Source organism: Drosophila elegans, unplaced genomic scaffold (genome assembly GCF_018152505.1).
Source record: "Drosophila elegans isolate 14027-0461.03 unplaced genomic scaffold, ASM1815250v1 contig_183, whole genome shotgun sequence".
NCBI lineage: Eukaryota > Metazoa > Arthropoda > Insecta > Diptera > Drosophilidae > Drosophila > Drosophila elegans.
The window spans coordinates 12,712,310-12,733,709 of NW_024545550.1; the positions used below are offsets into that span (position 1 = coordinate 12,712,310).

The 21,400-nt window shown below is 43.0% G+C and overlaps 8 protein-coding genes across 14 annotated transcripts; 4 read left to right on the plus strand and 4 right to left on the minus strand.

The window, feature by feature from the left end:
- The first annotated feature begins 59 nt into the window (after nucleotides 1-59).
- Nucleotides 60-643, plus strand: LOC108141533 (cytochrome c oxidase subunit 7C, mitochondrial). 2 transcript variants are annotated; one of them, XM_017264971.2, is made up of 3 exons: nucleotides 60-238; nucleotides 334-480; nucleotides 543-643. In XM_017264971.2, the coding sequence occupies exons 1-2, from the start codon at nucleotides 155-157 to the stop codon at nucleotides 448-450; spliced, it is 201 nt and encodes a 66-aa protein (XP_017120460.1). In that variant the 5' UTR covers nucleotides 60-154; the 3' UTR covers nucleotides 451-480; nucleotides 543-643. The 2 variants fall into 2 exon arrangements, with proteins under 2 accessions (XP_017120460.1, XP_017120459.1); XM_017264970.1 differs by having other exon boundaries at nucleotides 61-238; nucleotides 334-485.
- Nucleotides 644-1,024: 381 nt separating this feature from the next.
- On the plus strand, nucleotides 1,025-1,675 carry LOC108141532 (cytochrome c oxidase subunit 7C, mitochondrial). Of its 5 annotated transcripts, none has more exons than XM_017264968.2 (4): nucleotides 1,025-1,121; nucleotides 1,214-1,357; nucleotides 1,419-1,546; nucleotides 1,603-1,675. In XM_017264968.2, the coding sequence occupies exons 2-4, from the start codon at nucleotides 1,268-1,270 to the stop codon at nucleotides 1,616-1,618; spliced, it is 234 nt and encodes a 77-aa protein (XP_017120457.1). In that variant the 5' UTR covers nucleotides 1,025-1,121; nucleotides 1,214-1,267; the 3' UTR covers nucleotides 1,619-1,675. The 5 variants fall into 5 exon arrangements, with proteins under 5 accessions (XP_017120457.1, XP_017120455.1, XP_017120456.1 ...); XM_017264966.2 differs by having other exon boundaries at nucleotides 1,064-1,121; nucleotides 1,167-1,357; XM_017264967.2 differs by having other exon boundaries at nucleotides 1,067-1,121; nucleotides 1,194-1,357.
- LOC108141531 (protein seele) lies at nucleotides 1,647-3,078 on the minus strand. Its single transcript, XM_017264965.2, has 3 exons — nucleotides 2,734-3,078; nucleotides 2,460-2,627; nucleotides 1,647-2,142 (listed from the first exon to the last, which is right to left on the minus strand). The coding sequence occupies exons 1-3, from the start codon at nucleotides 2,816-2,818 to the stop codon at nucleotides 1,826-1,828; spliced, it is 570 nt and encodes a 189-aa protein (XP_017120454.1). The 5' UTR covers nucleotides 2,819-3,078; the 3' UTR covers nucleotides 1,647-1,825.
- A 551-nt stretch (nucleotides 3,079-3,629) lies between these two features.
- LOC108141418 (SPARC-related modular calcium-binding protein 2) lies at nucleotides 3,630-15,454 on the plus strand. 2 transcript variants are annotated; one of them, XM_017264792.2, is made up of 11 exons: nucleotides 3,630-3,679; nucleotides 8,950-9,235; nucleotides 12,173-12,332; nucleotides 12,534-13,036; nucleotides 13,092-13,206; nucleotides 13,556-13,828; nucleotides 14,086-14,216; nucleotides 14,284-14,564; nucleotides 14,760-14,894; nucleotides 14,955-15,094; nucleotides 15,153-15,454. In XM_017264792.2, exons 2-11 carry the CDS (start codon nucleotides 9,161-9,163, stop codon nucleotides 15,212-15,214), a joined length of 1,875 nt encoding a protein of 624 aa, XP_017120281.1. In that variant the 5' UTR covers nucleotides 3,630-3,679; nucleotides 8,950-9,160; the 3' UTR covers nucleotides 15,215-15,454. The 2 variants fall into 2 exon arrangements, with proteins under 2 accessions (XP_017120281.1, XP_017120283.1); XM_017264794.2 differs by lacking the exon at nucleotides 3,630-3,679 and having other exon boundaries at nucleotides 8,712-9,235; nucleotides 14,125-14,216; nucleotides 15,153-15,453.
- LOC108141419 (defensin) lies at nucleotides 4,891-5,355 on the minus strand. Its single transcript, XM_017264795.2, has one exon. It carries the CDS (start codon nucleotides 5,319-5,321, stop codon nucleotides 5,040-5,042), a length of 282 nt encoding a protein of 93 aa, XP_017120284.1. The 5' UTR covers nucleotides 5,322-5,355; the 3' UTR covers nucleotides 4,891-5,039.
- An 8-nt stretch (nucleotides 15,455-15,462) lies between the features above and the next one.
- LOC108141417 (GPI ethanolamine phosphate transferase 1) lies at nucleotides 15,463-18,639 on the minus strand. Its single transcript, XM_017264789.2, has 2 exons — nucleotides 17,800-18,639; nucleotides 15,463-17,741 (listed from the first exon to the last, which is right to left on the minus strand). Exons 1-2 carry the CDS (start codon nucleotides 18,575-18,577, stop codon nucleotides 15,841-15,843), a joined length of 2,679 nt encoding a protein of 892 aa, XP_017120278.1. The 5' UTR covers nucleotides 18,578-18,639; the 3' UTR covers nucleotides 15,463-15,840.
- Nucleotides 18,640-19,160: 521 nt separating this feature from the next.
- On the plus strand, nucleotides 19,161-19,623 carry LOC108141542 (39S ribosomal protein L42, mitochondrial). Its single transcript, XM_017264982.2, has one exon. It carries the CDS (start codon nucleotides 19,198-19,200, stop codon nucleotides 19,570-19,572), a length of 375 nt encoding a protein of 124 aa, XP_017120471.1. The 5' UTR covers nucleotides 19,161-19,197; the 3' UTR covers nucleotides 19,573-19,623.
- LOC108141541 (cyclin-dependent kinase 10) lies at nucleotides 19,605-21,077 on the minus strand. Its single transcript, XM_017264981.1, has 5 exons — nucleotides 20,893-21,077; nucleotides 20,760-20,832; nucleotides 20,326-20,703; nucleotides 19,822-20,268; nucleotides 19,605-19,756 (listed from the first exon to the last, which is right to left on the minus strand). The coding sequence occupies exons 1-5, from the start codon at nucleotides 21,019-21,021 to the stop codon at nucleotides 19,620-19,622; spliced, it is 1,164 nt and encodes a 387-aa protein (XP_017120470.1). The 5' UTR covers nucleotides 21,022-21,077; the 3' UTR covers nucleotides 19,605-19,619.
- Between the last annotated feature and the right edge of the window lie 323 nt (nucleotides 21,078-21,400).

Genomic DNA, 21,400 nt, shown 5'->3' on the forward strand with positions numbered 1-21,400 from the left:
CGGATATTTACTAACTATGTTAACACAATCACTGTTAACGCCCTGTATTAGCAGAGTTGCACGGGATCTATCGGTCAGCTGTCATCTCTATTTCGCGAACCAACTGCGAACTCTATTTTTCTGAAATTATTATTGAAATAAACCAAATTGCAAAATGTTGGGCCGCAGCAGTGTGATTGCACGCAACTTCTCCCAGTCGATGGTTCGCTTCAGCGGACACGGCGGAGTTCCCGGCGAGGTGGGTCTCGGAAAATCTGCATTACGGACAATGCGTTACATAATGTTCGCGATGAAAAATCAATCATAACACCGGAAAAACTATTTTCATTGCAGAACCTGCCTTTTGGACTGACCAACAAGTACAGGATCACCGCCCTGTTCACCATCGGCTGTGTTTTGGGCTTCGGATCGCCCTTCCTGATCGTCAGACACCAGCTGCTCAAGAAGTAAGGTGCTCCCCAGGCGACAGCAACAACAAATGTAAGGTTAGTTTATTGTTTTTCCCATTTTTGCCTTTTTCTATTAAATGTTTCGTTTTTCAGATGTAGCGTTATCTGCTGAGGCAGCCTGTAGGCAATTTCAGTGTGTTACAGCTTAAATTTAAGTGAGAAGTGGAAACGAAATAAAGTTACCCCTAACCGTAGACCCAACGTGTGGATGTTTTCATTCAAAAACATACAGAAATGGCTGTGTTCTATGGAATAGGCAATTCATAAGCCTTCAATAATTGATATGTTCCACTTCTTGGTTAGAATTAGCAACCATGATTAAGCTAGCAATTCGCAATTGGTACACTTAACTGGCTTGTGATCATAGATCGGCTCGAAATGATCATAGATCTACTCGAAATAGTTCAAGTATGTATATAAATTAAAATCAATGAACTATACATATCCTGTAGTTGCCTGATTCACACATTCTTTTCTATCCCTTCAATAACAACCAATACTTGTAAATAACAAGCTTCTTAAAAGAAAGTAGCGACAATTGTAAGAATTCTATTTATTTAGTAGGCTATAAATATTTTTCAAAAAATTTCATTGAGTCGTTGCGAAATATGGATAATATGGATCTCATTGGCAAGCTATCAAGTAACTTAATATTTTAGTCTCCAAAAGCTGGTAAGAATTGTATTCATGTAGTAGGCTATAATTCTATTTCAATAGTTGTCATTCTGTGGCTACAAAATACGGGCTTACTACTGGTTCTCAAGCTATCCAGTAACTTAATATTTCAGTCACGAAAAGCTGTTACTTAAAATTAAGTTATGTGGTCTACATTGCGCAAACCCGTTGCCCAGTTCTGCAAGCCCCTAAAGCGCTATGGACACGGATATTCAGGCGGTTGTCCTGGTGCGGTAATTAAACCAAGTATTTACGGGGTTCTAGTGATCTTAGAGCTTTGAGTATCTTTCCTAGAATTTGCCCTTTGGCTTGGACAGCCCTATGCGCTTCACAGTGTGTTATCTGATTGCCGGAGTCGTGGGCTTTGGAGCTCCGTTTCTTGTTATTCGTCACCAGATGCTGCGCAATGTGACTGAAGATCCGTAAGTACCAAAAGAGCAATCCGAAAATCATTTCACACAAAATGTTTGTTCTACAGAAAAGAAGAGGAATAACTCAGATATGATGTAAAACTCTCGTTAATAAAGTATTAAGGGGCATTGCACATGGAATTTATTGTCGTATCTACTTGTTAACAATTGGCTTGGTGGTTTTCTTTTACTTTAGCTAAACATAATTTTCGTTCGAAAGATCAGTACAAAGACCGGCACTGGCGGCGATCAAGGAAATTCGTTAATTGACTAGGCTATCACAGGGACAAGCTACAGCTCCTCCTTGCCATCGAAGTCGTACTCCTCCTGGACGGGCGATTCATCGCAATACCTGGCCTGGTCCGAGCAGATCTTTATGTCCAGATCGTCGCCGAGCTCTTCGGCCTGGAAGGCCTTCACGAAGATCTCGTCGTTGTCCTCCAGAACCTCGTTGCAAAAGTGGCCCAGACTTTTGTTGAGGTCACCATCTTGCACAAAGTCCACCAGCGAGGAGTCGGGATTCATCTGACCATTGATGATCATCTTCAGGAGAGTGAATTTACCATTGCTCTTGTATGTGGCCTTTAGGTAGTCGTCCATTTTTTCACCTATAAAGGAGGGAAAAGGTTATTAAGAGGGGTTTTTAAAAGGTGTTATAAAAGGCAGGTGATTTTTAAAACATTGTTCAAGCTAATGTAAACAATAAGTAATTCTATTTGCTAATTCATTCGCTTCAAAAATATAGTTTCTGGATGACAAAATGTGCTTGTTGAATTTTAATAACTATCATACGACACTGTATAGTGTACACGTTAAATGTTTAGTTCTAATGTGAATATGGAGCGTATACTTGATTTAGTTTATTTTACAATTGTTATTATTGCTACACCAAATTAAGCCGACCCAAAATATATTTTATACTCACAGATTTTCTCCATCAGTTCGGTGAGGAACATCTCAGACTTGACGAGGCGCACTTTCTTGCTGATCGAGTTTCCCTGGGCATCCAGGCGGAAGCCACTGACATCGGCCATCTTGTGGGAGTCCTCCTTGGCAATGGCCTCCTCCAGCTCCGTCACCACGGCCTTGCACACTGTAATTAATAGAGTTCCAATTATCACACATGGGGGCCAGGGTCAACAAGTGTACAGCCGCCTGTTGCTGATTTTTCGATTTGTTTTTTTTGTTGTTGTCCTTACCATGACACTTGACCTCGCGGGATGTAAAGCTGTATCCTTGGGCCAGGGCCAGCAGGCCGAACAGGATAAGCGCCTTGGTCAGCATATTCGTGATAATTGATTATTAATTTAAAGCGTGGAAATTAATTGCAGCCACCACGTCAGCACAAGCGCGTTCAGTTTGAAAGTGCGGCGTTGATAAGTCGTGTGCTGTATTTACGATGACTTAAGAGCGACGTGGTTCTGGTTCTTAATGCTCTTTTGCGATAAGTGTAGAATTCTACTTTATTTATGCCAAGGATGAGGCGGCGGGGGGAGGTGGGTGCAGGTCAGTTGTCACTATGATTCAAGTAAATATTACTAAGAAACCTTTTGCTTAAACGTGTCTATCGATAGCAAAAGTCACTTGAAATTCTTAAATATTTTTAAGGTGACCATCTCTACAGTTTTCATTGCGAGTTTTTGAAGTAATATATATTTTTAACCAATCACAATGATAAGTTTGTATTACTTTTAAAACATTTTTCCAATATTTGAAACATTGTTAATATAATAACAATAAATAACTTGATAATATAAACATTAGAATTAGGTTGTTTGATAAAATTTTTTTTTTGTAATTTTAATAATATATGTGATTGTTTCTTTTTTAAATATTGCTTGCTTTAGTATTAATTTGATCAAATATTTTTAATAATAATAATGTACATTTTTGCGTTTACCCGAAGTATCGATACTTAGCAGCGCGCGAAATTCAAATTTAGTTTTTCCCAGCATCAACAAAAAGAACGCAGAAGTAGAACTGGGGTTTTCTCTTAGCTCTGGATCGAAAACGTCTGCCACTTGAGAATATATAGCGAGCTGATAACTGAAGAGTCAGTACAAATGGGAAATTGCTCGTGAGTGGTTGCTCATTTCTTGGCTCGCCATGCGAATGCAATCGAACCGCGTAATTAACCGGCAAAACGTTCGTAAAGTATAAGAAACCCACAAGTCGGTCGTGTCCAGCGATAATTTTTACATACTCTTATTAACCAATCTAATTGGCGTTAATTAAGTGTCGTGTATGTCTCTCCACTCGCGTTTCTCTTTCTTTTTGCTCGTTTGCGATCGTCTCTAGACGACTGTGTGCTCGGTTAATTGATAAGAACGAATTGTAGTCGCATTTTGCCATGTTTATTCAGCAAAACCCTAGAAAAACGGAAATGCAACCATTTCTATACCTTTTCTTTCTAGCTAGGGTCAATTTGTTGCTGACCCTGCTAAACGAAAAGTCGTGATCGCTGCTGAGAGATAAGAGATCATTCATTGAGCTAACTATGAATGAATGCGCTTGGAGAGCTTCGGGGAGATAAGACATTTCATATGGGTATTGTAAAGATTTCAAAATAAATTCTGGGAATGGGTCTTTAAAAAACTACAGATACATATTTATATCTTACATCACGATACAAAAATGTTGAAATAAATTCATTAGGATATATTTATTATTTTAATACAATTTTCAAGTGACTTAGAGATAAATGGTACACAATTTGGGTTTCGGCTATCAAATTGGTATTAGCTTTCACAATTATTAGCTCAATAACAATGACAATTTCCCTTTACGCATACACCTGAAGTGCCCCGTTTTTTACAGAACGACATACAGTCGTTGATCCGGCAGGTGGCACGTTTTTGGCGATTGTGCTCCTTCAGCTCTTCAGTGGGAATCTGTTCGTCCACATAATGATTTACTGAACCCACATCATTTGGACCTTTGGTAGCGGGTTCGGCCAAAACTGCGCAAACAGCAACGAGAGCTAGAGCCAGGATAATTGTAATCTTCATGGTGGGATCTCGAATAGAAAACTGTTCTAGCTGGTTCAGCTTCGATTCGTCTTTTATAGTAAATTGAAGCACTACCGGTTTATGATAATGATTCTATTTGTTGTCAGAGTTGTGAAAATAATTGTTTGTTTTAATATGGGGAATGTAATACATAAATGCAAAAGCAGTTTCCGTTTAGTGCATAACTAGACACTGACAAATTAAGCCGTTATGTGACATTGGAAGTTTATAATACTGTACACTGTACACTCTATCCAAATAAAAACGACTGACTTAAACTTAAAATAAGCTCTTCATTTTTAAGTAGTAAAACAATTTTAAAAGACTAAGAAGGCAACATTGGGAACATTCTCTTTAGTTTTTTTTTTAAATAAGGTTGATAATAGTTTTTTTTAAATCTCTGATGGAGACATTTTAAATGGACCATTTATTTTTAAAGTATTTACAATTTTTGGCTCTCATCCTGATTCGGATGATTTGTCGGGATCTAAGCCAAATCAGCGACGGCAAACACAGACGGCCTTGTCGCTGCAGTATCCTCCCTTGAACCCCTTGGTAACGCAGTGGGCGGCACAGGCGGTGTGGTTCCAGTTCCATTTGGACAGAAGGTCGCAGGTGGCTCTCTTCTGGCGACTGTGCTCCACCAACGCTCCCTCCTGGGCATCCTGGCTCACCAGAGGATGATCCACTGGAGCCGACTCATCCTCGGGAACTGGTTGAGCCTGGATAACGACGGCCACGAAAGCCAAAGCGACTGCCAAGAATACGATGAACTTCATGGTGAAATATCAGAGGAGATACTGTTGTGCTAGATCGTAATTTCACTGGGTTTATATAGCGATCGCGCTGGCAGATCGATTCGCCCAGGGACTCCCAGACGGTGACTTGTTTTTCCATTGTCTCTTTTGCCATGCAGGAACACACGTCTCGGGGGTTTTTAAATTTTTTTAGATCAATGCCAATGGGAGAAACATATGTATACTTGCCTTCCCTTGAGAATATTAACAATATTTACAGATAAGAGTCATTTTCATTTCTAGGGGTTTTTAACGGCTCCGCAAGTTGTAGGCAATGAAGCGTTAACAAAATGACAAGTTTATGGTAGAAAGCTAAATCTACAGAATTTACCATTTAAAATTGAGTTTAGTCTAATTTTTATCGTTTGAGGTTTAAGCTTCATTGAAAATTTGTAAATCCCAGAAAGTTGTGGTTGACAGGATATGCAAAAACCCATAAGCCTTAAGTATACAAATAAAACTAGCATCCGAATTTTTGACTTGAAACTCTTAAATAGTTGAAATTCGCTGATCTCGGAGAATCTGGTATTCGCCTCGATTTCAAGCTAACTTTTTGATTGCGACCCAGTTGAAGGGCTGCATAAAGACAAACAGTTACACTGAGATACTCCAATACGCAGATACATAAACAGAGGCGACAATAAATAATTTCTACCGAAAAGTCTCTTCATAAAGCCAGGCAAATAAACAAACAAGAATCACACAATGATTAGTTGGGCTCAGCACACTGCGTCTGGGGCGGGTGTACTTGTATCTGTATCCGTATCTGAGCGTACGTGTATCTATATCTGTATCTGCATCTGGTTCTGAACCCAGTTGAGCCGAGCCGACAATCCCGATCGAATCCCACGACCGTGGCTTTTTCAGTTCCTCTGCTCCTTGGCTGGCCGTTGCCTGTTTACCTTTGTTATCGACCAGGTTGTCTTGTCTTGCATTTTGGCGTCATACTGTCTGCCAGTCCACTCCACTTGAGTTCTTACCCCACCCCTATTAACCGTCTCGAGGCTTATGCGTTTAACAATTTTTACACGGAGAGAAAATACGAAAAAGAGGTTACTCTATTTTTTGTAATTTAAACACATCAATCCTTAAATACTACTATTTTAGAACAATTTTAAATTGTAACAAGAAAGAAAGCAAACTTCGGCAAGCCGAAGTTCATATACCCTTGCAGCTATCGCAAGAATTAAATATTTTTGAAAACATTAAAATTATGATTTACTTGCGTATATGTTTAAAAACATTGAAGCTATGAAGATTTGCAGCTTAATTATTTGATTGTTCTTTTATATATTTTCATTATTTGTATAGGGGCTATATGATATAGTCGACCGATTTTGATGAAATTTAAACCATAATTCTGAAATATTTAACCATTGCTATATGTCGAAGAACTAAAAAACAAATTAAAAAACAGCAAAGTTATAATTTTTTTCAATTATTTTTCCGATTGTTCCTATGGGAGCTATATGCTATAGTCGTCCGATTTTGATGAAATTTTAATCATAATTCTGAAATATTTAACCATTGCTATATGTCGAAGAACTAAACAAAAAATTAAAAAGCAGCAAAGTTATAATTTTTTTCAATTATTTTTCCGATTGTTCCTATGGGAGCTATATGCTATAGTCGTCCGATTTTGATGAAATTTTAACCATAACTCTGAAATATTTAACCATTGCTTTATGTCGAAGAACAAAACAAAAAATTAAAAAACAGCAAAGTTATAATTTTTTTTCAATTATTTTTCCGATTGTTCCTATGGGAGCTATATGCTATAGTCGACCGATTTTAATGAAATTTAAACCGTAAATCGGAAATATTTAACCATTATTATATGTCGAAGAACTAAACAAAAAATTAAAAAACAGCAAAGTTATAATTTTTTTCATTTATTTTTCCGATTGTTCCTATGGGAGCTATATGCTATAGTCGTCCGATCCGGCTCGTTCCGACTTATATACTACCTGCAATAGAAAGACAACTTTTGGAAAAGTTTCATGCAGATAGCTTTAAAACTGAGAGACTAGTTTGCATATAAACGGACGGACAGACGGACAGACGGACAGACGGACAGACGGACGGACAGACGGACAGACGGACAGACGGACGGACAGACGGACATGGCTAGATCGACTCTACTAGTGATGCTGATCAAGAATATATATACTTTATAAGGTCGGAAACGTCTCCTTCACTGCGTTGCAAACTTCTGACTGAAATTATAATACCCTCTGCAAGGGTATAACAACTATAATTTGGACATTTAAATGTGATTTAAACAAACTGACTGTAGGTCTTGTTTGTGAAATTCTACAACATTTAGTTTTTAAAACCAATTTTATTCTAAGTGCATGCTTGATCGTCGAAGAAGACCACAAAACGAAGTGTGGCAAAGCCGAAAACAAAGCGGAGAAAAGGGGCGGGTGTTCGAGGGGGGTGGGACTGGATAGGAAGAGGGGTATAAAATGGGCTGGGGGAGAGGGGGCAGTTATCGCTGCCGTCAGACTGTCTGGCAGGTTTCACACCGAAACGGAGACAGAGACCGGCAACTCCTCTCCATCTCCTCCTCCTTCTCAAAATCCTCTCCAGCCGGACTCCTTGGCCAGCGGCTCTATAAATCACAGGAGCGGGGCCCTCGACGGCTCACGTTTTCCCCTAACCACCGCCCCTCCCCCGCTGACTGAGCAGCTGGTGCAACTGTTGGCCGCTTTGTTTTAGATGTTTTTTGTTGCTTTTGTTGTGTGAGGCAACCTCTTGAGATGCACAAAGGAAGATAAATTTTACACGCACACACAAGTGCTCTCTCTGTCTGCCGGTGTGTGAATGTGATCGTTTTTTATGCTGCTACAGTAGGAACTTCCTAAGTATACATACCCTACATAGATCGATATTCCCCAAAACTTAACTTACTAGAAAATATATCTTTTTCGAATATATTTAATTTCGCTTTCAACTCAACTCAACTTTCGTAAATTAAATCAATATTTATTTGGCCAATCATAATAAATTAATTTGGATATGACTACAAAATCAATTTATTGATGGGCCTTTACTTTATAGACGATAAGGTCCTTGAAAAACTATTTTTAGATTAAACTTTTTTTGGTTAATACGCTGGATCTACAGTAATAAGTATTGGTATGGTGCAATTTGGTCCCACAGTTTGTCGGTTTAACTAAGACAGGTTCCACTGTGTCGGCTGTCCAGTCTCCAAGAGTCGGAGTGGTAAAGATAAGATATTGGAAGCGACACGCCAGACACTCTGGCGGCGGCGGGATCCCGCTCTCTCTGCCGATCTCTCTCTGCTCGCCCTCACCCGCTGCCACTAGCTCTGTCGGGGCCGCTCTCTCATGTTTTGGGCCACTCCACTCCAAGGCAAATGGCCAGTCGTGTGTGGAACTCGGCTACGATCGGTTGGTTTTTGGCTTTTGGCTTTTGCTCTGCAGCTCAGTGCTCCTCGCTACTCGCTCCTCACTTCTTCTTGATCGTTTTCGGGCGGTTTTCCAATCGAAACGTACCAAAAATCGCACACATAAAGACACATTATATAAACAGAAGATCTACAACACCTTAATGCATACGCGCACACCTCTCCCACTATAAATAGCCCACCGAAATCGGTAAATAAATAAATCGGAGAGCGGCAAAGTAAAAGTTCTAGGAAGAAAATCTAATTGCGACTTTGCGAAAAAGATGGTGAAATAAACGAAACAATTTTAATATAATGAGAGAAACGCACTCGATACAATAAACGCGCATACTTAACCAATCCCTAACAACAAGAACAGTTAATTGACGAAATCGAACTGCAAAGTGAAATGTTGGCGAGATGTGTTTTGTTCGTCACCTGGCTGGCGGTCTTCGTTGCGACTGGGAAAAGTGATGATCAGTTGGTAAGTTTTTTAAAATAATAAATAATTATAATCATTTTTTAATAAATAAAATGAAACGGGTCGATTTAATTGTTGTTGAAGCCAACGACTAAATATTTATAAATATGTTACTGAATGATCATAATATAACTCTTTTTAAAGTAGCTTGAATCATTTTGGAAAAGAAGAAACAAGTAGTTGAGATCAAATATACAGGTTATCAATCCCTTTTAAAAGGTTGCATTAGTGTTATATTATATTGGTAATCCCCAAAAGATAAGAACCTTAAAGTTTTTAACCAAGCTACATAGGTGTGTCGTGTAACAAAATAGTCTTAACCGAAAAAAAACATTATGGGTTATGAATTTCAAGTGCATTTTTTAAACCCAAAAAAAAATATTGGTGTGCTTGTTAGCGGGCCCTGCCAAACTTTCTGCCAAGGCATACATGCATACATATTATGTATGTACAAATGATCCACCCCATTTGTAAATCCCAAGAAAACACTTGAATATTCCAGGTATCAAAGGTACCAAAAGTCAGACAAAGAAGAAGCTGCGGCTGTTGTTCTTCTCCTCTTCCTCCTCCGTCTCTTTCTCCAGTTTGTACGCCGCCGCGCTGTCTGCCAAACTCCAAAAAGAGAGTCTGCCGGCTCCGTTCTTCTCCGATTCTCTCCTGCTTTTCTCCTCCTCTCCTGTCTTCAATCCCACACCTTGATTTTTGTTTTTGTTTGATCTGACCGACGAACGTGTTTCGTGTTCCTGCAGAAAAGAAGAAGAATAATAAGGGGAAGTGCAAAAAGGAGAACACAAAATGGTCACAAGTCAAAAGCGATTTCTTTTTTTCCTGGCTTTTTCCTTTTTTTATACCCTTATGTTGGATATTGTAATCTTAGTTGAAAAAGTGAAAAAAAAGTTTACAAACACTAATGCTGAGGAATATGCTTTTTGAACACTCTTCATAACTCTCCAGTTTAAGAATACCATTATGTTTTCTTTCTAAATCTTTAAAATAATCAATCTGCAAGGGTATGCACACTTCGGTTTATTAGCTAGCTATCCTGTCTTATTTTAATATTTTTTTTTTGCGCCAATGCCACTAAGCTGGCTGATGATGACAAAGTGTGAAGAAGTATTTAAAGTGTGGAGCTTGTTCTTCTGATTCTTCTCCGCCTATCGAAGCCTCCACTTCACCTCCTCGTTCGCCGAGCGTGAGAACTGTCAGTCAATAATTTTGTCGTTATCTTGGTAACAATCCTTGAACTGTCTCCATTTATAATTTGTGGCTCAGAGGGAGAGAATGGGAGGGGCACTGGCAACAGGGTGCCGCAGGTGGGGATTTTCAGTCCAGGCACGTTTTCGGGATAACGCCCTATTTAAAACTTAGATAATCACAAGCGAAACTGTCATTTGCGTTTCCAATCAGACATTCCCAAGTGCATGGGTGTGGAACACAAACAGTTCAAAGGGGTTTAGTTTTTGGTAAACAATTCTATAATTGTTAATTTATGGGTAATGTCGACTTGAGAGCTAATGTCATTTTTTTATAATGTATTTTTACAATTTTAAAATTTCTTAAGCCGCTTGAGTTTTATGGGGGTAGGTATACAAATTTATTTATAAGAATACAATCAAATGCTTTAATTTAAATACATTCCTCCATTCCCAAATTTGTTAATTGGCTAATGGGGTATACATGTTCGACTTATAAACAGATGCTCCACACCCCACTTCTGAGAACAGGCATCGAATCTGCCGATTGCAGCAATATATGCCGTGTCTATATACGTTTGTCCAATATCTGTCTGTGCCCAGTCGGGAGTCGAAAATCGCCTGCGCACTCCGATTTCCAGGCAGCGCGTGCTTGGCTGGCCACAAAAAGAATTCGAATTGTTTACCGACATTCTACATTATTTGTGTACATGCTGGGGCAACAAGATAACACTGGGACAGGTATTATTTGTGCTTCTCATAATTGTATAACATTTCTTGTTGAGCTCCTGGTGTTTAGTGTCAGCAAAGAGGTCATGGGGTATACATATTTATATTTCATGGGTGTCTACATAAACGTATACAATTACTAAGCTGGATAATCCCTTCTTTTTCATATGATATTCTTTCAAATTTATGATCTGACTGCAGAATTAATGTGATAGTTAATCCTAGTTTATTGTTCATAGATATCTTTAAATTTGTTATTCATTTTTTAATCCAAAAAGAAAAGTGCATAGTTAAAATGAATCGAAAGTGGTACAGAAGTTGGACAGAAGTCGCTAAGCTCAGAAACTTTAACAGCTATGAGCACCTCAATTAGTATTCTCATATCTTATCCGAAACATGTTTCAGTTATGGGACATTAAGATGGCTTGACGCATTTTACTTTTCAATAACAGCGAAATCTAATTAATGTCCGAGTGACACGACAAATAAATATCAGTGGGCTGGCCGCAGCAAATTGGCGACAAAAGGCGCTGCACTGGCAAATCCCAAAGTGTTGGGCCTCCCCATATATATATATGCGTACGTAGTATATATAGATACAGATGTCTGCGATTTACATACACGGGTCTATGTGATTTTGTGGGCTAAACAAGAATTTGCGCACTCGGCAGCCAGTTGGTCGAGCTGCAGGCTGCCATAATTTTGGTGCTGATTTCGGGGCTGTGTATTCGCGATGCCATTCGAGTTATGGGCCTGACAACTTTGATTTTCACATTAGCCGGGTAGCCGGTGGGCCACCCCCAAACCCCCTTTTCAGCCGCCCCTGTCGGTCGTGGCCAACATTCGTATTCCAGTCAGAGGCGAGAGCCCAGACGCTTGGCGACTCGCAGACCTGGCCATAAGTGCAGTAAATCATTTTACGCGTGTTTGCCGAAGGGGGAGCGGTATATAGATATAGATATAGCCGAGACTTGGACTGACACCTCCTCCTCCCTCTCCTTCCGATCTCTACCTGCAGATGAAGCTCCCCGCCTGCGCCGCCAAACAGGGCGAGTGCGATGATAACGAGGGTCCCGTCTGCGGCACCGACGGCCAGACCTATCCCACCAGGTGTCACCTGCTGCGGGCGCAGTGCGGCGGCCACCAGGTGAGCCTCAAGTACAGCGGATCCTGCAATGGTGAGTATCGATATATCATATTACTTTGGATGTGCCCCTAGATGTAGTTGCGGAATAATAGCTCTTTAGATAATCAGGATAGTCTTCCTTAACCTTGGGTCGACATCAGTTCTTATGTTCAGTTTGATGTTTTACCCAGATCTGGTCCAATAGTAAATTTAATATGATTTCCTGATATTAAAATTATGTCCCACCTCTCAGCATGTTTGGAGGCGGTAAAGTTCGCCCGTCGTCAAAAGGAACGTGATCCCGGATACTTTGTGCCCAGGTGCAGGAAGGATGGCAACTTTGCGGCGAAGCAGTGCTACGGGAACAACGGATGCTGGTGCAGCGACAGCCAGGGCAGGCCCATCGAGGATGACTCCAATAAATTCCGGCGGAACGGAAAGCTCCGCTGCAGATCTAATCGACGCGATCGCCGCCGCCTGGCATCACATCAGATTGGCTATAGTCCGGATACCTCCGCCTCCAAGGGCAGTGCAGAGACAGGATCTTCTGCCCACCGACCCTGCAGCAAGTCCGATCGGCAGATGTTCAACACTAATCTGATGCGCATGATCCGCAACGAGGCCCAGAGCTTTTTCCGCCAACCCTCGCTGTCGGATTCCCACATATTGGAGTGGAAGTTCTCCAAACTGGACACGAATGGCAACAAGTTGCTTGATCGCCAGGAAGTGAGGGAGCTGAAGAAGGTCCTCAGGCGGGTGAGTAGTTTATTTGGTGCGTCCTGGATGGCTTATACCTCTTGGTTTTATTTAGCATGTAAAACCTCGAAGATGCGGACGCACCTTTGGCAAATACTGCGATGTCACCAAGGATGCAAATCTCAATTGGCTGGAGTGGAGCATCTGCTTTACCAAAGAGTTTAACAACCGTGAGTAATGTCGATTCCTTTATAATGTGGGTATGCGATTGCAGTTGTAGTTGTGCCAAGTACCTATACAAAATCCCAAGACTCACTTGAATGCAATTAAATTACATAAAAGGGGATTATCCATTTAAATTTATAAAATAAATTTATTGACCCTATCAATTTGTATAGATATTAATAAAACTTTACCCATATGATATGAAGCTTTATCCATTAAATAATACTCCCAATGGGTTGTGCTTAAAATTAATACTAACTTCACAGCATGATCTTTGATGATACTCAACTTGGTAACATTATCATCCACTCGAACCTTTAAATCAACTCCCATCTGTGTGTCACCTAAATCCAGGTAGTGCTGTCGTTGCCCTCCTGCCCAGCAGTGCAGCTACCGCCCCGCCGCACTCCACCCACTACAGCATCCACAATACGAACCACCGAGGTCATACCAATACCAATATTATAGGTAGTGGCCACAGTCCGCACTCGTACTCCGAGGATGTAAGTGGCAGTGATGAGCACGAGGAAAACTACGAGGACAGCGGGACGGGCTACGGAGGAGAAGAGGAGGACTCGCAGGGTGCAGATCTGCCCAGCTCACGAACCCACATCCCATCATTATATAGTACGTAGATTTGTCAATCTATATTTGTCCTTTCATTTAATCATTTTGCTATACAACTTTGAACAAGCATTGCATATACAAATTTAAAATTTCTATAATTTCCTTACCCTATTATTTAAACTCAAAGCATTCTTATATCTTAGAGATCATTTCAACAGATATCATTTCGATGCTTCCTTCATATGAGATAAGATCCGATTGACTCTGATTTCATATCGTTTCTTTTCTGTTCGTTATCATTCTGCATGCTTCCAAAGGGCAGAATAAAATGTATGTTAACGCGCAAATCTTTACAGTGCTCAACTCGAAGCCGGAGGCGACGAGCCAGGACATAGAAGGCGAGTCCAACTGCTGGATAGACCAGTCGATGACGCGTGAGGAGCAGGGCGTAAGTGATGATGCATCTTTCAAAGATTACCTTTCCTAAGCTCGGTTATCGTTATCCCCTTGAACAGCATGGCGGAAAGAACGTTCTATTCGTGCCGCAGTGCCTGCCGGATGGTCGCTACCAGCGCATCCAGTGCTACTCCTCCACATCCACCTCGTACTGCTGGTGTGTCAACGAGGACACGGGCAAGAGCATTCCGGGCACATCGGTGAAGAACAAGAAGCCGCAGTGCGACGAAAGTGTGGTGGTGCGGCCGATGAAAGGATGCACCGAACCGCGCAAGACGCAGTTCCTCAAGGAGCTGAAGGCCTACCTCAACTCATCCCTTCTGCCGAGCATCACCACCGGGTAGGAAGGCATCCCATTTTATTATATCGTTAAAGTATTCTTATAAAACTACAGTTTTATGGACTAGAGTCCTTAAATTTCACATTTCCTGGCTATGAACCAAAAAAACACTTCCTGTTTCCGACTATGAACTATTTCTTAAAATCAATTTTCCACCAATTTATTTACAAAAATTCAAATTCTTTAAATTTGCAGCACCAATTCCAGTACGTGGAAGTCAGAAGATGAGCGGATTGCCACATTGAGCTTTGTCGTTCTGGACAAGAACAAAAATAAGTCGTGGGATCGGCGAGAGTGGAAGAACTTCCGCGATCTTGTCACCAGTGCGAGGTGAGCTGCCATATATATTCTAGCCTCGCTGACAATCCCTAAATATTTGCAATTTCGTAGCAATCTGCGCAGATGTGGCAAGAAGATGCCGCGCTACTGCGACGTCAATGGGGACAAGAAGATCTCGCTGCCCGAGTGGCTCAACTGCCTGCAAGCAACTCCGCGGGAAAGTGCCACCACAGCCAAGCCGGCACAGTCAAGTGAGTGATCCTTATTAATAATAATATGGATTGATATTAATTTGGGACGAAATTCCAGATGAGACGGCCAGCCCAAAACTCCAGGGATTTAATCCGCTGGAGCGATATCTGAAAGATTAACTGGGAATAAGTAACTTCCCATCCGTGCTGCTGCTGCTACTACTCATTAGATGCCATGACACACACAAAACCACACGAAAACACTCACCAGACTCCACCACTCAAAATAGGGAGGGTCGGTTTTTTGGATTAATAAGCTGTAAACTATGCTTAGGGACATTTTTTTTTCTTTAAGAAATACAATTTCTAGCTAAAGATAAATTATAATTTTTACATATCTCACAATTTTTATACAATTAGTAGACAACATACATTTTTAAACATTTTTTTTTTTGAATAGAATAATACTGGATTTTTTGCATAATTGTAAATTATTCTTAGTACTTACAACAAAATTAAAATTGTTAATTCCTTTGACTAAAAATACTTAAGGTTCTTTGGTTGTAAGACAGTTTAAAGTTCAGTTACCCAGAATTTTTCCGTAGAGCCACTCGATCTGCACAAAAGTTAGTCCAAAAAATCGATCACCCCGAACCGCATCTACACACAGACACATTCCTAGCATTAGATTCTATAATTTACATGTGTATGTTACTAATTCTTAATTAGTGTTGTAAATATTATCGGACATAAATGTTTAAGCTAAGTTAACAGTTTGGTAAAAGTGGCTACACGGGTAGTTCAGCCTAGTGATGTTTGGCACTGATCACATCCCAGTGGATGAGGCGAAGCGGCAACCTCTTGATGTCCATTTCCTCCCATGGGATAACTCTCAGGAGCTGCTTGGCAGTGTAGAACAGCAGAAGGATAACGAGCGTGGTCACCTCCATGATGACAAAGTGCGAAATGGACGTGCCGATGTCCAGCCAGGAGCCCTGGTTGCGCACCAGGAACAGAAAGTTCAGACCCATCACATCGCAGATGAGTAGCAGGCAGATGAAGATCTGCTCTTCGTGCTGGCGCACAAACTCACTCTGGGCATAGACCACTGACATGATCAGCACCACGGGCACGAGGAGCTTCAGCAGCACCAGACCCATGATCACAAAGGGAGCAAAGTGACTCACGTAGCAGCGAGCGATGTTGGGATCAAAGGAGCTGATGGAGGCTATGTTGCCGGAGCCGAAGAGCGAAAAGAAAGTGTACAGAAGCAGGGTGAAGGCCAGTCGCAGCGCTGACTTCTCCGCCTTCGCGTTCTGCGTCCTCAGGGTGAGACTCAGTTCCAAGGCCAGCAGCTGGACAAACACAGCCTCGTAGGAGGTGCATAGTGTGGCGTACAGGGATCCCAAATTAAAGCCGATCTGGGCCAGACGCATATCCAGTCTCTGATCTTTGCTCAGCAGAATGGATGCGAAGGTGTATACGAGAAACGACCAGCTGGCTACCTTCAAAGGTGGAGGAATATTCCAACCATTTGAGTGCAGATAGGCACACACAATGGTTTGCAGCAGGATCAGGGCATTGCAGTATTTGGTGTGCGTTTTGTAGCTTAATCTCGTCTTCGAATTCCAAAGTGAGTTCACAAGGATCACAACAACTCCAGCTCCAAGCAGATACCCATTGCGATAGCCCACCGACAGGGGCAGCAGGGGAAAGCAGGCCAGGATCAGGACTAAGGCCAGCCATGAGTAAAACTCTCTGCTCTTTGGTTTAAAGTTGCCCCAACCATTGTAGCAGGCGAAGGCCAAAAAGCAGAGTGAGATCAGGCGTCGCTCGAAGAAGGTGAATACCATCAGCTCCGCGCAAGCTATAATCAATAAAAGCTGCCACATTGTTGTCTGCAAGGCTGGCACACTGTAAGCCGCTGCTAGTGAGGAGGCAAAGTTGTGACTCCAAGGTTGCAGAGCCTTCAGCCAGACGAAGAGCGGCAGGAGCAGGTAAAAGGATATGTCCAGCGGTGTTCGCTGGCTCAGCAAGCAGATGACCAGCAGGATCACAGAACTTCCCAGGCTCAGCCTCACCAGCTTGGGGCTCCTCTCAAGGATCAACTCCACTTTTCCAGCTCTGTTCCGGGACAGCAAGCGGTATAGGTAGAACATCCATGCCAGGAAAGTGGAAGTGGTGCTCAGTAGAAGCGCTCTACGGTAGTATCCATGGTAGTAATCGATGCCTTCAAGGGCTTGCACCATGACGGCTTGACTTTTGGCCATGGCAAGTGAATACTCCCTTTTCTTCTTAAGCTGCAAGAAGTCATCTTTGTATCCTTTAATGACATCCGCTGAGAGCGCATCAAATTCGGACAAAACCTCCGCAAAAAATCCTTTCCTATGTTGCTTCAGCAGTGCCTCGTACTGCTCCAGAAGCTGCAAAGCGTTTAGATGGCAGGCCATGGCCTCGTACTCCCTGCTGACATTCATGTAGCCCACGGGTAACGTTCCGAAATTGTTCATGGGCGGCGGCAGACCCACCAGTGCGGACATCAAGGGTGTCAGCTGTGCTTGCTCCAGTTCGTGTAGCGGCATTGCCGGACCTTCGTTGTTGGGCATAAATGTGCGACCTCCAGGATTGGGAACCGTTCGGTAAACTCCTGCGCCCCAGAGCACAAAAGGAGTGTCCGTCTCATGGGGCGAGCCCGCACCATGGGCACCTGCAAGTGATCGGTTTGTCTTAATTCGGATCTAAGGTTCCCTACCACAATTGCTTACCCGAGTCGGTCATTCCATGGTCAGCGGTCAGCAGGTACGCAGTGCGCTTGTCGGGAAACACCCGCTCAAATTCCTGATAGATCTCGTAAATGCCCCTCTCCGTTTTGGCCACATTCTGAAGAAACTTGGGCGAGCCCGGCTTGTGGACATGTCCGGCGGTGTCCAGGCCCAAGAGGTGCAGGAAGAATACCACGTGACTGGCCCTTTCCAGAGCCTCCCGCTTCCGCTGGATCAGCAATTTAACCCGCTTGAACACCCACTCGTCCTGCTCGTAGGTATCGTAGCCCGGCGAAAAGTCCAGCTCGGTGTAGGAGCGGAAGTGCGTCCATCCCTTGGGCAGATGTGAGAACACGTCGAGGACGTCGTCGGCGCCCCAAGCGTAGGTCTGGGAGCTCCGGTTGAACACCGTGTCGAAGTCGATGGGGTTCTTCTTCCAGCCACGTAGCACAGCCGAAGGATCCTCGTACAATCCGGCGATCAGGGTTATGTGGCCGGGTCGGGTTTCCGTGGGCACGCGAGTGCGCGACACGCCCACCACGCCCTCGCGCGTGAAGATCTTGCTCAGGTGCGGCACATACCGGCAGTTCTCCTCGAAGAAGGAGTCGGCGCGGAATCCATCGGTCACAATCAGCACCAAACGCGAAGCCGGCGCCTCCAGTCCGTAAACTATTGGACGTTTCTGCGGAGTCAGACCCGTAATCACAGGCGAACGGAAGTAGATCACGAATATGGAGCCCAGGAGCAGTACGTGGACCCCCAGTGCGTAGGCAATCCACATCGCGGCCGGAATGTTTGTTTTCAAATGCCAATCAGCTGTGAGGAAAAGTAAGTAAGCGCCTGCTATCAAATACTCAAACCGGACTGGAAGGCAGTCAGTGATGGCAGAATCTAACAGCTACTGTGGAGGGGAATGTATAATGTATAAAGTAAAATAGCTATTTTCATGTCAAATTAAGCTTCTAACTTTTTTTGTTCGATTACTTTTTTTTGAATTGCACATACTTAAATCGAAGCCGCTTCTGCTTTTATGTTTTATAAATTGGAAATATTCTTATTAATGATTTTTTTTATCTCTGAAGAAATAATGTTTTATCATAATATTAAAACTGAAAAACGTCTAGGAAAAGCAAAAAAACAAATTGATTGGTTTTATTAAAAACCAATGGATCATCTTTATTTGCATATATTTGTCGTTTTAAGAAAACCATGTTAAATATTTTTTAGACATGTGTTACCGTAATTTAAATTGTTTAAATTAAAAATTAATCTTAACTTCTAGCTGTTTTTCAGCTAATAAAATATTGCTATAACAAGCCAAAAGGTCAACAGTGCCCTTTGGTTCGATACATTTCCAGCTGTTCAGTTATCGGTGCGTGTGTGTCATCTCTAAACGTAAAAATGTCAGCGGCACGTTTATACGGAGGTTTTCGTTTATTTTCCTCGAGTGCCGTGCAGCGCAATGCCGTGGGTGGCAAGAGTCTGGTGGAAGCCGTGGCGGTGACCCGGAGTGGACGCACAATCGTTGCCTGGCACCCGGACTCACCCGTTCCCTATGAGAACACTCAGCCGCTTCCGCAGATCGCCGAAGTTCAGAGCTCATTGGTGGTCAAGGAATCGGCGCTGAAAACGGCGATGCGGGCCTTCAAGAGCAAGTCCCCGGAGGTGGCCCGCCAGGAGCTGATGCAGCTGACCCACACGACCAAGCACCGCTGGTTTCCCCGCGCACGCGACAGGAAGGCCAAGCAGACGCCGATGGACCGACCGTACCTGTAATTCTCCACCCAGGGCATTGCATAATATACAAATAAATTCGTTCTCGTTTAATCCATGCGCTGGCGCTTGATGAATACATTGAGCAGATCGGAAATGGGAATGTCGGCGGGCTGCTGAGCGGGCGGAGCTGGTGCAGAGTTGTTCCGGTGCTGCGGGAAAGTGGGCATCATGCGGGGGTCACAAGCTGAAAGGTGAAAATAGTTGCATTATTGAGAAGAATTAAACCCCAAACAAGGGCAACAATTTCACCTTGCGGTGGGTCTACAAAATATTTGCTATTCAGGCACTCCTCGGCGGTGGCTCTGGTATTTGGGTTGTAGATAAACAAGATGTTCAGAAGATTCCTGCCCGACTGGCCAATCGCGTGGAACTTGATCTTGAGATTATTGTACGGCTGCTGACTCAATGTAAAGTTCTGCAGAGCGGGCAGTTCGGAAAAACCAGGCCAAATGGACTCCGATGGAGCTCCCAAGAGATCAATAATCATGTCCAGCTGGGCAATCTCCGAGTTGCCCGGAAGCAGTGGCTTTCCGAGCAGCAGTTCACCCAGAATGCAGCCAAAAGCCCACATATCCACCGCCGTTGTGTGTGTCCGGCAGCCCAGGAGCAACTCCGGCGCCCTGTACCACAAAGTGACCATCTGCGGAGTCATGGGTTTTGGGGGATTGCAGAACATGCGGGCCAGCCCAAAGTCAGCTGGGGAATGGAACAAGATTAGCCAACAAGAAGCTTTGAATTGGTCCTTCTACTTGCCAACTTTGATGCAGCCCTTGTCGGTCATCAGGAGATTGGAAACCTTTAGATCCCTGTGGATCATATAGCGCGCATGAAGGTACTTCAAGGCGTTTAGCACCTGCAGGGTGATGCACTTGACCTCGGACTCGGTGAAAGGCTGCGACATGTTGTCCAGCACGGAGGCCAGGTCCTGCTCGCAGAAATCCATCACCAGGAAGATGCTGTCCAGGCTCTTGCCCACAACAACCTCTCGCAGACGTACGATATTCTCATGCTGGCACTGCTTCAGGATCATGATCTCGCGGAGTCCACTGACAGGCAGGCCATCCTTCTCCTGATCCATGCGAACTTTTTTGAGGGCCACGATCTCATTGCTGCGGGTGTCACGTGCGCGATCTGTAAAGGATTTCCGGTTGAGCCAGTGGTTTGAATGCCTGCAAAGCTTAACTTACAGACAATTCCATAGCTGCCTTCGCCCACACGATTTAGTTTCTCAAACTCAGAGACAGGACGACAGCGACCAAACTTAAATATAGTAAATATATCAAAATCTCTGGAGAGGATTAATCAAATAAGCAAACTAACCAGATTCTGCTCGGGAATAGGCATTGGAGTGCCGCTGTTCAGTGAAATGAGGAAACCCTTGCGGGTGATAGGCGCCTGGGGATCCGGAGCCGGATTGGTGTCCATTTCGTTTGACTTTAAGCTAGACATAACTCAAAAAACCGGCATTTATACGTCCAAAGTCAAAGAATGTTTACAATATTATATTAGAGATGGTACTTCTAGTTCGATAACTTCGGGACCCGCCGATAACGCGTTAGAACTTTCGGGTCCGATTAATATTGGCGGGCTTTTACATAACATTTGAAATCTGTTCTGGGAAAATCGCCACCCGGCAATTACCTTAAATTTGGCCCCAAGTTTCGTAATAGCTACTAATTTAATCGAAAACAAAAGCGCCTGGAAACGCGGGCACGACTTACGAAAGTGAAATTGCACCAGTTTAAAGAAATTTCAAATGCATGTCTTGGGCATTAAACTCGTCATTGCCGGCTCTACGCATGTGTGAAAATCTGCGCATAAAGCCGCA

What these genes read in the sequence shown, in the direction of transcription:
- LOC108141533 (XM_017264971.2), top strand. Translation starts at nt 155, where the DNA reads ATGTTGGGCCGCAGCAGTGTGATTGCACGCAACTTCTCCCAGTCGATG. An exon ending in ACGGCGGAGTTCCCGGCGAG is followed by an intron (nt 239 to 333) that starts GTGGGTCTCGGA and finishes TTTTCATTGCAG; the next exon opens with AACCTGCCTTTTGGACTGAC.
- LOC108141532 (XM_017264968.2), top strand. Translation starts at nt 1,268, where the DNA reads ATGTGGTCTACATTGCGCAAACCCGTTGCCCAGTTCTGCAAGCCCCTA. An exon ending in CAGGCGGTTGTCCTGGTGCG is followed by an intron (nt 1,358 to 1,418) that starts GTAATTAAACCA and finishes TATCTTTCCTAG; the next exon opens with AATTTGCCCTTTGGCTTGGA.
- LOC108141531 (XM_017264965.2), bottom strand. Translation starts at nt 2,818, where the DNA reads ATGCTGACCAAGGCGCTTATCCTGTTCGGCCTGCTGGCCCTGGCCCAA. An exon ending in CCGCGAGGTCAAGTGTCATG is followed by an intron (nt 2,628 to 2,733) that starts GTAAGGACAACA and finishes TATTAATTACAG; the next exon opens with TGTGCAAGGCCGTGGTGACG. An exon ending in CGAACTGATGGAGAAAATCT is followed by an intron (nt 2,143 to 2,459) that starts GTGAGTATAAAA and finishes CCTCCTTTATAG; the next exon opens with GTGAAAAAATGGACGACTAC.
- LOC108141419 (XM_017264795.2), bottom strand. Translation starts at nt 5,321, where the DNA reads ATGAAGTTCATCGTATTCTTGGCAGTCGCTTTGGCTTTCGTGGCCGTC.
- LOC108141418 (XM_017264792.2), top strand. Translation starts at nt 9,161, where the DNA reads ATGTTGGCGAGATGTGTTTTGTTCGTCACCTGGCTGGCGGTCTTCGTT. An exon ending in GGAAAAGTGATGATCAGTTG is followed by an intron (nt 9,236 to 12,172) that starts GTAAGTTTTTTA and finishes CTCTACCTGCAG; the next exon opens with ATGAAGCTCCCCGCCTGCGC. An exon ending in AGCCAAGCCGGCACAGTCAA is followed by an intron (nt 15,095 to 15,152) that starts GTGAGTGATCCT and finishes ACGAAATTCCAG; the next exon opens with ATGAGACGGCCAGCCCAAAA.
- LOC108141417 (XM_017264789.2), bottom strand. Translation starts at nt 18,577, where the DNA reads ATGTGGATTGCCTACGCACTGGGGGTCCACGTACTGCTCCTGGGCTCC. An exon ending in CCATGGAATGACCGACTCGG is followed by an intron (nt 17,742 to 17,799) that starts GTAAGCAATTGT and finishes GATCACTTGCAG; the next exon opens with GTGCCCATGGTGCGGGCTCG.
- LOC108141542 (XM_017264982.2), top strand. Translation starts at nt 19,198, where the DNA reads ATGTCAGCGGCACGTTTATACGGAGGTTTTCGTTTATTTTCCTCGAGT.
- LOC108141541 (XM_017264981.1), bottom strand. Translation starts at nt 21,021, where the DNA reads ATGTCTAGCTTAAAGTCAAACGAAATGGACACCAATCCGGCTCCGGAT. An exon ending in AGGCAGCTATGGAATTGTCT is followed by an intron (nt 20,704 to 20,759) that starts GTAAGTTAAGCT and finishes AATCCTTTACAG; the next exon opens with ATCGCGCACGTGACACCCGC. An exon ending in CAAGGGCTGCATCAAAGTTG is followed by an intron (nt 20,269 to 20,325) that starts GCAAGTAGAAGG and finishes TCCATTCCCCAG; the next exon opens with CTGACTTTGGGCTGGCCCGC.